Source organism: Enoplosus armatus, chromosome 6 (assembly GCF_043641665.1).
Source record: "Enoplosus armatus isolate fEnoArm2 chromosome 6, fEnoArm2.hap1, whole genome shotgun sequence".
Taxonomy (NCBI): Eukaryota; Metazoa; Chordata; class Actinopteri; order Centrarchiformes; family Enoplosidae; genus Enoplosus; species Enoplosus armatus.
The window spans coordinates 16,151,413-16,164,312 of NC_092185.1; the positions used below are offsets into that span (position 1 = coordinate 16,151,413).

Consider the following 12,900-nt stretch of genomic DNA (forward strand, 5'->3'; position numbering starts at 1 on the left):
AATTCCAATTCAAAATTGAGGAGGACGAGTACTACTTACCCTCACAGCTCTTTCCATCTGGTTTGAGTTTGTGGCCTTTGTGGCAGGCACAAGTGTCATTGCCCACACAGCGATGAGCACATTTCCCTGAAAATAAACACACGTTGATAACTGATCACAGCATTTGCAAGATTAAATCAGAAACGCTAGTTTATTTGCGTATTGTACCGTACCTTTGCACTGGTCACTTAATACTGAATTATCTCCATTTTCGTTGGTTTCATCCTTGTTTGGTACTGTGTGAGAGAGAAAAAACATGTTTATATGTATATGTCTCACATCTTAACACATCATGCCTCCATATTAAGATGCAGCCCTAAGACCATCAAGAATATTAACGTTAAAATAGAGAAAAATGTCCATTACAATTTCCTGAAGGCCAAGGTGACGACTTCACATGCCATGTTTTGTCCATCCATCAGTCCAAAACCCAATAATATTCTATTTGCTGTTCAATACGACAAATACAAGCTGCAAATCCTCACAACTGAGTTGGAACTTGGAGATCTTTGGTATTTGTGCTGGAGTGCCAATGAACAACACACTAAATCCCTACCAGCTCCAGAGTTAGCGTCCTTTGGCTGAACCTGACCTGCTTGTGTTCAGGAGTGAGCCAGAAGATGAATTTCTCCTTCGAGTGTGATCACTGTTAACCTTCCCTTGAATGCTTAAAGCAATGAGCACATACATCCACCAGGGGCCAGTGTGGGCTTATGTTTGGCAACACCAGTGGCGCTTAATTATTCTTCCTTCTTATGTTTCTCCTCCAATATTTTGAGAAACTGAATGTGGTTGGGCACAGGTTTTCTGTTCATCTATTCTTGCTGTAAAGCTAGTTGCCTGATAATGCTTTGATGTAAATAAACTGGAGGAAACATGTAATATTTAGTGTACTTCATGCTTGTTTTTTTCCACCCACATTCAGTTTGTCCTGTGGGTGTGGTCTGGTTGTCTGGGGCTCCATCCACGCAGCACGCCCGGGACACTAGACCACACTGGTAGCCCACGGACAGGTTGTGGTCACAGGGGAGGCCAAGTCCCTGGGCATTCTTCCCCAGAAGACAACAGTCACAGCACATCTATGGAACACAGAATCGAATACAATAGGATAACCTTTGGTGCATAATGCAGACTTAATACGCAATAAAATCTTTAATTTTTACAAAGAAAGGAAAGGAAAAACACTGTGTCACAGAGAATTATCACAGGACTCAGCTCTCTAATGCACCAGGGGAAGTGAAACCAAAATGCATAAAAGGAAGAGCAGATTGTGGGGTGATGTTGGTTGGTAAAATACTGTAGGCAGATAAGCCAGGCTTGTACACTGACAAATGGGGAGGATGTGATTCTGACAGAAAGCCAAGCTCTCAATCAACCAGACAGGCAGAAAAGGAGGTTGATTGAGAACACAAGCCAACTGACAAGCTTCAAACAGACAGACAGACAGACAGAAGAAAAGCAGTAAGTCAGTAAGCAAGACGGACAGACAGACAAGTGATGAGATGACATCATCGCCTCTGGCTGAAGCACGCTAAATCAATCATTATGGCAGCCTGGTAATGTCAGTCGGGGAGGGGAATGAAAGGTGCAGGGGGGATGGGTGCGTTTGTGTTTCAGTTTGGGCAGTGAAGGCATATACCTGAAATGTAACCATGTGTGGTGTGTGTGTGTGTAGTGATGATAGCATGGCTGAACACAGGCCGCAAGTCTTTCAGACATTACAACTCTAATAGTTGTGTATCAGTAGTTAACTGCTACTCTGTCTGTCTGTGTTCGTTTATGTGTGGGCGACATCCGTGTGGCCTTGACACTGCTCTAGAAAACTTTTAGGTTCTCTGGTCAGTGTAAACAGTACACAGTAGGTGCTGGATAAAATCTAGGGCTTGGCATGTTGAAAATTGTACAAACAAAAAATGTGCCCACAAACACAAGGCCATACTATCCTGAATACAATTAATTGTAATGGTTTTAATCTGCTTAAAGCACCATATCAGTAAGGTGAACTAAATCAGGGCAGGTCACATTTTGTTATGTCAATCTCAGAAAAGCATAAAAGTGTGAGGAAAAACTTTTAGCTTGGTTATAATCAATATTTTTTATAATGAGTCAAATGTGTGTAACTCTCAGTAAGAAAGCAAATTTAACAGAACTAAAAATAGAGTAAATATTGGACTTACATTCTTACATTCGTCAGGTGACCAGGTATATGACTCCAAATGAACGCTAATGTTGCTCTGTATCAGCTGGATGTGTAAATAGGTAAATGTTTTTGTTTGCCATATCAACTTATAATGATCATTGTTATGTTTACAGCTTGTTTACCAAATAATTAATTACTAAAACTTGTATAACAACACACATTGACCCAACCTCATTGTTAAAGATATGGTTTGTCACTTTGGGAAATACGCTCATTCACTTTCTTGGCAAGAATTAGATGAGCAGATTGATAACACACTCAGTCCAAAGGTAACAAAATCTGCACACTAGCATCTCTAAACCTCACTAATGAACATGTTACAGGTTGTGGTTTTAAGTTGTGGTTATGTGCTGAACTACTTCTTGGCCGAGGCGCAGGGACGTCTCCGCTGGTTGCCTAACAACAAGTCGCAGCACCCGGCCAAGAAATAGTCATACACATGAACACAGACCATCAAAAATTTTATATTTTGGTTTTTATAACGTGTCAGTAAACTTCAGACGTGCTGATTGGCAGATTGTTTTACCTTTGGACAGAGCCAGGCTAGCTGTTTCCCTCTGCTTCCAGTCTTTATGCTAAGCTAAGCTAACCATCACCTGGCGGTAGCTCCATAGGTGTTGCACAAACATGAGTGGTATCAATCTTCTTGTCTAACTCATAGCAAGAAAGCGAATAAGCATATTTCCCAAAAATGTTGAATATTTCTTTAATAATTGGGAGTGTTCTTTCTCATTTTTATACCAGGGCACATTTAAGTATGAGCCACCATCTGCACTTTACAGTCGATCAAGTAAAGACAAGCTGTCCCACTGACAATTACCTCATCCTTTCAAGAAAGTGCGCCAACTTGCATCTCCTCCTTTCTACATTTTGCCAAGCATTTATCTTTGTGATGTGTTGATGTGCAGTAGGGACACACTGAGGGTTGGGTTGAGGGGGGAAAAAAACATAGAAAGGCTGCGGAAGATTCTAGAGTCAGAGCTGAATTAATAATCTATCTGACAGCAACAAGCTCCATTCCTCCCTGGAGTGACATGCCTCATCCTGCTCACAGCGCACACATACACACAAATGCACACCATCGCTCTCATCAATCATTTGTCTCCAAACTAGCTGTCCAGCAGAGTGATGTACTGTACAGTGATTGAGTAGAGGGAGATTTTTGGTGCACACAGTGATTTCATTCCCCCTTTTTGTCTCTATTTACAGTATTTTCAGTTAGTAGGGCACACATACACAAACATACACATATGCATATACACATACAGGTACAAACGCACCTTTGTAGTCTTGGTCTCGCAGGTGTTGATGAATAAAGAATCGCAGGCCCCCTGGTCTTTGGCCATGTTGATACCAGTGGTGCACATTTTATCCTCAAGCACTGTCACACAGCACTGCTCCTGTACTAGCCTGTCAGCAAGAAAAAGCACAAAACACAGGTGGTGCATTTATTCTCAGCACTATCAATAATCTCCTTGGTGCAATACAACTCTGCCTTAAAGTGTAGCCCATTAAAATCAGCCTGAGGCAAGCCTGATATCTCAGGGTATCTCAGAGTTGTCACACTAAAAATGCGTGGGTGAGCGGGTTGAGTAAGTTCCATGTGAATTCAGAGGAGGGCGTTAAAAGTTTGTTGTGTTTTGCAAAGCTGACATCACTGGACTTAAACTGGGTTGAGCAGCACTCCCAGTGGCCTTTGTTCCGTTGTTTTAAACCTCAGTTAAACCAACATTTCAGTCCCAAGATGAACATTTGTCCACCTCCACATCTCCTTATTCACAGTGGGATAGTGGTCATTTGAAGGCATTACTTTTATTAACAATAATATCACTGAAACAAACCACTCCCGTAAGATAAGCATGCTGTGTCCTGTGAGAATAGAGAACAACCCACAAACTGGGTGACTAACAGTTGCCAGTATATACAGTTTGCTCGGGGTCGTTGACATCACTAGAGCAGACTCATCCAGTTTTGCCTTTGAAATCTGAGATGACATGTTGCAGATGTGATTTCAAACATTGCTATAAGCATAAAGTGAGTAACACGTTGGTAAAGGAAGTATTACAGCCGACCTTGACCTCTGAGCTCCCTGCGCATGAGGATCATAAAATGTAAATCTCTACAGGGATTAATAAAATACTGCATATTACTGTGATGGCTGTTTAAATCTTAAAAGCAACATTTGGAACAAGCACATCCCCTCACACGAGACCATTATTATCAAAATATCAGTTACTTAATGTTTCAGTTTGATCAGATTTCATTGTATTGTCTAGCATTTGCAGTCCAATCAGTTAAGGGTGGGTGACTGTTTCTGTCTGGACTGGATCTCTTGTCTCGCTGCAGTTTTACAAGGCAGAAAGCATAAAACGCCACCCCTTCACCTCTCCTCTCTCATTTCCAACAAGCCTCTTTATCAACTCTTACCAGGAATCTCTTTCCACATAAACCACTGTAGATCTCAAATTCACGTCAAGGCGCACACCTCCTCTGCACAACCTTTTAAGGGCACAGTCGCGCTCCTGTTTTTCTTTTCTCCTCTCTCTTCTCCACTGTTTTTCTCTCCTACTTTTTTCCTTTGGTGTCTAAAGTAATCGTTCAGATTTCCTGTTATTGCGTCTCTCCATCCTCCCTCTATGTCGCATTTCACCTCTGAGGTATTTCCTGGGTTTTGAAACAGCCCCTCTTCTGACCCCCCTCACCCTTTTCCACCCTGCTCCCCCACAAACCTCTGCCCCTTTCCTCTCTTCCCCTCACACTACAATTTGGACAAATTTGGGATCACTTAGGGTGGCTACGGTAAATGTGTTTGCCATCAGTGTGCACAGCAGCAGATCTCCGTGGCGTATGGGTCCTGAACCTGTGGCAGCACACCTTCTAGGGTTACCAGCAGACCTGTTATTATCCCATCACTATTAGTGTTTCCTGCTCTCACGTGAAGTGAATAATGTGCCTGCAGATTTATGGGAGTAAGGTAAAGTAATCCCATATTAAGGGCCCACAGACATCCCCCATACATAGTACAGGCCAAATCCCTTGGGGCCAATATTGCAGGAGCTTCTGTGGTGCAGATAGAAAATGTGAGATTGTGACAAAGGGTGCAGCAGTTAATTACTTGTAAATCTGAACAAGCCCCAGGCAAGTCTTCTAACCAGCCCTCTTAAGCCTCATGGTGTATGAGATTTGCCCTCAGTGAGAGCAAAGTAGCAGATAGAGCCTGTTTACCTGCATGTGGTTGACTCAGAGATGAGAGGGAGGGATGTACAATCTTCGTTATCATTGCCACGCTTCTGGCCATCTTTACAGCAGTCCTCCATCGTGACTTGCTCTGCTCCTACGGACATTAAAAACAACACGCAAGGTATGTTTTTGCATATGTGAACAGGTGTGTGCATCCCATTTACTGTGCACTGTCAGAAGGCCATATTCATATCTGGCACTGTGTGGTTGCTGCAGTGAGGGGACCCCCACCTACATACTGTAATCACTGCAGGAGATGTGTAGACACAAGATGGCGTACGGCTGCCTTGAGACTAGTTTTGTACCGTTTAAGCTGTTCATGACACGCAAAATATATCAAATGGCATCGTCATAAGCATTGTCTGATGATATCAAGCATTATTTCTTTTATAAACATATTTTGTTTTGACATAAATAAAACATGCAGATTGACACTGTTTTTGTTGAATAAGTGAGTTATGATGATCAAAATTGGATATCTGACCCAAACAAACAAGGATGTTGCCATTGTCCTCTAAGGCAAGCTGCCTAGCATTCTCTAAAATATGGAAAAACAATATTCAAAATCTGTCTGGCAAATTAAGCTGCCTGTAGGCCAAAGACAATGAATGATGGATATGTTGTTGCAGACACAAGAGAGGCTTTTTGACTGGAGCACAACCAACTCTGTGGTGATCTGGCTGTTTATTCATGTGGATTAGAGAGCATGGAATGCCTCGACTCTGTAAACAATCAGCCATCGCAATCACATCAAGTACATTCATTCGCCTGTGGTTTGTGTGATCTGCCAAACGTGAAATAGCTTTGGCAGATTGGCTCCTTGGACTTTTTTTGCCTTCGGCTTAAACCAGGATCAGTGTGCCAAATTGTTATTAACAATAAGTCCCCCGAGGGGAAAAAAAGAGAAAACAAACTCACCGTGAAATAAATTTTGTTGATCCATTGTAATAGAATACGAGTTGTTGCTGGTCAGTGACTGAAAGCTCTGAATTATAGGGGATAGTGATTGTGAAATGCACTGAGAAAATCCATCTGTTTGAGACACAGCGTCTGCCGTGAGAAGTCTGGCAAGAGTCAGCAACTTCAAATAATACTTTAGATTAGGTAGGGAGGACAAGTGTCTGGAATAGCGGTCCTCAGTTTTATAGATTTGCTGCCTTCTCCCAGAGGTGCAGGAGGAATTTTATTCTAACCATTAAATCAAAAGATGAAGCACAAGCAGGAATAGTCATCATCACAAACAGTTTTCTGCATTGATAAACTTTGTAACAACACAATGTAAGCATTACAATAAAACTCTTAGTTTCTCAGAATAGTTTGCAGGCTTCTTTTAACCCAGTTCTGCAGCCCATAATAATAAATAAGGATGGGCAAGATATAACGAGGACTAAGAGATTTGTTTTTTCTGAAGAAAGTGAGTCATTTCTTCAGTGTAGGCAACAGGAAAACAAAGCACAGAATTAAAACATTGCTGCTACATGAAGGATGATTAACCTGGCAGAAAGAAGTGAATATGGACAGAGGATTTATTACTAGGCAGCCACATTAGCTGACTCACTACTGACTTCTGGAAGTCTGGCACATCCCAGAATCCTCTGGCCAATAAACCTTGTAGCAGCTGGATGAAATGAGATGGCATTTTAAAAGCTTTTCACATGGGCCTACCAAGTAGACCGTCTCTTTCTGGTTGCAAAGTAACATCAGGATGTTCCAATGAACCTAGAACAAATTTTGCTTTCAATAATATGATAATATTGATATAAATTTGCACTGAGTGCCATTAATGACTCATATAAAGGTGTTAATGACCCTCACAGAGCAGTTCTTTGGTGGTCCAAGTTTTGTAGTTTTTGATCATTACCAGTAATTGATATCCTCTTGCCAAAACACCCAGTTTGTATTGAAACTGGAAAGGCATCCAAGGAGCACCTTTCCATTTTCCACAAAATAACTAATCTCAAAATTGTTCTTGCTGGGGACACAGTGCGTATATTTTAAATGACAGGAATAGTTGGTATCAAACTGTAACTTCTCCCACTGCTCTGTTCTGGAGATTTCTCCCCACAGTAGCTCTCTGCTGATAACTAACTGTAACCCACTAGGCATCACGGAGTCATTCCAACGCCACCACCGTCTGCTGCTCTGCAAACCCAAATTGAAAGACCAGAAGTGCCTTAAAACTGTGTGGCGCTGTTTTATCAAAAGAGGCAAACCAGGCGCAGACATGCTCCGGTCTACATGCAGTCTGCCACGGATCTATGTCTCTGTGATGCATTGTCTGTCTGGAGAGGGCTGATTTCCATCTTGGATGGCGGTGCTGGTTGTGAGGGCCATTCTGTCTTGGCAGAGCAGCACATGGCTTGCCTGCGTCTAGACGCCTCATGTAAACAAGGCTTAATGAGCCCACTGGTGGAGCTCCGCCCAGGCCGAGCAGTTAGCCTTAGCCAGACATCACAACAGGAGCGTGCATCACTTTCACAGGAGGAGGAGGAGGAGGAGATTTCTGTCAATCTTGTGATATAAAACACAAGAGGTAGACGTTTTTCACTCAGTCACATCAATCTATCACCTATCTATCTATCTATGTCTATGTTAAACATCAAAATATTAATGTCATATTGCCTGTTTGCACAGGTCTTGACATGACACACATGTGTACTTCTAGGTCTAGGTCATGTAACTGATGGAGCTGTCAGCTGACATTTCACTCCAAACTGACCCATGACACAACTCCCTATAAAGAAGGCAGCTTAGAGAAAAGTGGCCCTGCTGACTGTGAAAATTGCCCCATGTGTGACCAGGGGACCATGAGCATTTGGATATGGCTCATATCACGCCTGGGTGACCCTGCTGTGGGCGCTCCAGTATAAATCACACCCCTCTGTCTAGATCCTCCTGTGCTGGTGAGACACAGGTCGTTCTGAGCAGCATACCAAGACACTTGGCCTTTGACACAGGACACAAAGTAAGAAACCAGGGCAGCGAGAACTCTTACTTTCAACTTATGTGAAACTGCATTTTAACACTCTTCATGTCATGTGGCATCTTCTTTTAGAGATATGATATATTTGATACGACACATACTATGTACATACGAAGCATGTGGGTTTTGTCCTACACAATGCAGAGTGCAAAGAGTTTATACCTGCTAGAAATGACTTTATATAACACTTTTTTATCATTACCTACATCATACTGGAAAACAATGGAAACAGAAAAAAACAATAAATACAACTGGCATCCTTCTAAAGCAGTAATTGTGATGTTTTGTTTCATGTATGTAATTAAATAATGGGGAATTGTGCCCTACTTCATTTCAGGACAGACCTGCAACACTTTGAAGCACCTAACTTTGTAAACTGTACTTTCATCACATGCCCCAACTAGTCCTCAGACAAATTCATCTCTTTGCCTATTAGGCAACCTCACCTCAGTGATTCTCACTGTGAGGACCTTGACAAATTCATGTGAAAAGTTGTCTTGCAATATAATATTCACCCACATCAGCATCATACACTAACGCCGTTCTTTGGCTTGGTTTGGCCTACCCTAATTAAAAGTCACGCAGTAACGTTAGTTTCCGACAGAAAGGTAACTTACCTTGGCCAAGGAGAACTCCGAACAGAGCGCAGAGCAGCACCACACACGGACCCATTGAATGAAAGGAGATACAACTAAAAACTGGGGAGTCCGAGAGCTTCGAGCTTTAACCGATGCTGGTTATTCTGCAGGATGTGTGAATAAACAGCAGTGCTCCTTTAAAAAAAAAACAGACAGACGGAGTCCGCGGGAGAGAAGTGGATGTGATGGAGTTGAGTGAGTCGCAGCGTGACTGCAGGACTGAGCGTGTAATGATGGCAGTGTGAGGGGCGGGCTGAGGCCACAGACACGACTCATTGCTAATCAGATCCGTTGTTTTCTATAAACTCCAAATTAAAGCCATTAATCGTGAGCTCATTTACAGTATATTACAATTAAAACATATCTATTGGGACTAACAGATTAGTTATAATACCAAGTGAGTTTATACTGTAATTTATTCCTATATTCTCACGGGAATGTTAAATGCCTAACCCACTAAAATCTTTTTTTATGATTGATACATTCGTGCGTGTTGGAAAGTATAAAATACTACCTAGGGAGATGTGGGCTGCCATAATTTTTTATTGCCTACAGGAGGAATTGCAAGTGTCTTCAGGCTACTGTGCTGGTGTAAGGTATGCATGCACACATGGAAATTGTCTTCCCATCAATGGCAAAGTAGACTTTTTCTGTCTGTGACTAATGATTGTACTGATTACTCAACATCTGGAACCGGTTTTGGGGTATTTTAAAAATCTGTTGTGGCTATGTCCAGACTGTAAGACTTGAAACCTTCTGGATATCTCAGTTCTCAGAGAAAATATGGGGAATCAAAAAAAGAGACACTTTCACTACCACTGTCTTCAAAGAACTACATTTATTCATTGCTACACGATGAGTGAGTTTGCTGCACCTTAAGGGAGATTATAGATCAAACTGGAACCTGGCATCCTCCCTAATATTTTAATTCCCATTGAAACTGTATCTGCAAAATGGTATTTAAAGTCCCTGTAGGCCTACAGCTGAGCCTCTTTCTCTCTCTAGTTGCTAAAGTTCACAGCTGTACCAAAGAAAATGAGGCATTTTCCCCTCAAAGTTAATGAATTAAAGCTTTTGTAACAGTCCCACAGATGTGGGCTCACTGTCAGCCAAAGTGATCATGAACTGTGAGAAGGAGCTGGGTATAAACAAGCCACACACCCGCATGCATGCATGCACACACACACACACACACACACAAGTCTACCAGAATTGGCAAGAAGTGGAGAAATAATTGCTAGACTGCATTATAAACATTTTGTACCAACTAAGGCCCTCTGCAAATTCAATCAGTCTACTGACTCTGGGCATGGTGACAGAGAGAGGTTAAATGATCTTCTAATCAGAGCCACATGTCTCCACCACCAGTCTAGCCAGTCTAGAAACATCACCAAGGACTTGATATCAGGACACCACAGACATACAGGAAAGCCCACAAGTATATGGCAGTTATAAATGCGCTGCTTAAGTGTAGTGTGTGATGAGACTTTCTCTCTGTGCTTTTCAGTCCACCGCAGTCTACGTTTCCTGTTGGTAATTGTACTCTGTTAACAATCTTTCTATGAGACCACATTTTAATCGACCATACTAGTGTTTTGAATGTTTCGGGCCATTAAAATGCATAGTATACATTTATGAATGTTATTTGTACCTTCCAGACAGCCACTTGTCTCCATTCATTATATAGTACCACTGTTGCACTGACTTAGTATAGTGGTAGTGGGGATTTAAGTTTGAATTTTATGTTACTTATCTTCCTTATTTAGAAAAATACAACTGCCTTCTTCAATATTGGGTTCATTTTTTTCTAATAAAACCTACTTGGAAAACATCCCACTGTGTAAAAATGAGCTTGCAAAGAATTTGCTTGAGTGGGTAATCCATCACAGTAAACAACAAGTCTTTTATATTTGTCTTTTACTTTTTTGAATCAATCCACACTACGGTACAGCAATTTGACCTTGACAACAACAGAAGCAGATATGGTGTTTATTGTAATGGATTAACTTAATTAGGTTTTTCTGCATGTTAATGCTAATAACTTGGCAAAATGAATGAAAACCAATGTCTGGGTGGTAGGAAAAACACTGAAGCATACCTTGAAAAGTGACATTAAGTATTTTAGTAAGTAAAACATGCAAGAACACTTTTATGATCCTGGAAACATATTTATACTGTGCAGTAGGACCTCTAGGCAGACTGTTGGCATAGCAGCAGATACATGGTTACTGCAAACATCCAACAGTCAAGGATGTGGCAGCCCCCTTTGTAATGTAACGGTAATCAAACAACAAAGAGCACCCTTTACTGCTGACCTGTCCTTAATCTTATCTTTGCCTTAGTGTAAAGTAGAAAAGAGATAATAGGTCTTTGGAGGCCATATAATGAATGAAGAATGCCCAAAATGAGAGCCAGACCAGTACCAGGCTCCAAGTCTGGCTGGCTAGAGCCCAGTGAACATCTGAGGGCAACTTCTCATGCCTGCTAGCCTTCCAGAAACTACCAGCCTTCCTCTCCACCTCCAATCTACATTTGGGCTTTAACAAGAAACAGCAGCGTGAGCTGACCTCCTAGCTCACAGGTGGAGGAAATTGGAGTGGCCAAGGTCGCATTCAAACAGTGTTAATCTTGTTGTGGGGGGTGCAGTACAGTTCCTTTGAAGCTCAACAAAGCTTGTCTTGCCACGTCTGTGTCAATCAGCAGAGGCCCACTAAAACAGCCAGGCAGTTAGAGGGCAGCCCTGTGGAGCCCAAAGGACTTGTGGCTTTGCTTAACTAAAGTTGTAAGGAGGGTAATAATACTTTGCAAATGTTTAAGAAGGCCATTAATAGATTACATCAACATGCAGTTATAGGTGAAGGAGGTGTATAACATCAATCCCATCCCAGAGTTAAGCTGTCATAATTTATTGTACCCTGTAAACACCTGCAAGTTGACTTGCATGCAAGCAGGTCTATGGCTAAGTGTTCTGACTCTTGATATTATAAGAAAACGGTCCACAATGGTGAGCTAGAAGAAATGCTGCTGAATTAAAATGATCTTAGAAAAAATTGTCTCACATAACATTTGCACTGTGCTTGGCTCTTTGCAAGAAAATCTTTTTTAAAATAGACATAAATAAATATATAAAATGACACATGACATTTACCTTTACAACATCACATCTGTAGTCCTGCACTATGTTAAAAAAGCCTGACAAATTAGACCAAGCAGAAATATTGTGTAATGATGTGTTATAATGGAACATCTTAAGCAGTCTGTGGTTTCATCAAACAGCTTTGATTCCTTTGATGTTTTCATTTTACTGCCCTCGAGGGGCCTCACAACACATCTTATTCCACATAAGATAGACCACAAACATCAAAGCTCATGATTATCATCCTTCCTCTGATCACTGCTATATTTACACATGGAGAGCTAAAAAGGAAAAACACACCAGACCTGACCACACCAACTTTAGCTCAGTGTCGATGAACCAATGCATCTACTGTGAGCACAATTATCACTTGAGCAAATTAATAACTTAACAGAAAGACTGCTTACTATAATAGCCAGTCAGCTTTACCCTGTTAACACCTAAATGTGCTACTTTTTGCATGAACTCCAGTCCTAATCTTCAAGCTGCTGTAATGCTGTTTAGTGCAGAAAATATAACTAATTTGGTGCCCTGTGTCATAGTTGTTTGCCAGCAATATAATTTAATCATTAAACATATAAAACATTTTGGTGACCTGAAGGTAATTGCGTATCATAAATGTTTGTAATAAAGTGTAACACACCACATATTAGCTGGTGCTGGC

General features: G+C 41.4%; 1 protein-coding gene across 1 annotated transcript in view; it reads right to left on the reverse strand.

The window, feature by feature from the left end:
* Nucleotides 1-9,158, reverse strand: part of fbln1 (fibulin 1) — a 28,539-nt gene extending 19,381 nt beyond the window's left edge. Inside the window, exons 1-6 of the mRNA XM_070907134.1 lie at nt 9,080-9,158; nt 5,465-5,573; nt 3,520-3,649; nt 959-1,118; nt 213-275; nt 40-126 (exon numbers count right to left, since the gene is read on the reverse strand). Of these exons, the coding sequence (XP_070763235.1) occupies nt 40-126; nt 213-275; nt 959-1,118; nt 3,520-3,649; nt 5,465-5,573; nt 9,080-9,134 (604 nt within the window). The 5' untranslated portion in view covers nt 9,135-9,158. The remainder of the gene's footprint in view (nt 1-39; nt 127-212; nt 276-958; nt 1,119-3,519; nt 3,650-5,464; nt 5,574-9,079) is intronic.
* Nucleotides 9,159-12,900: the final 3,742 nt, after the last annotated feature.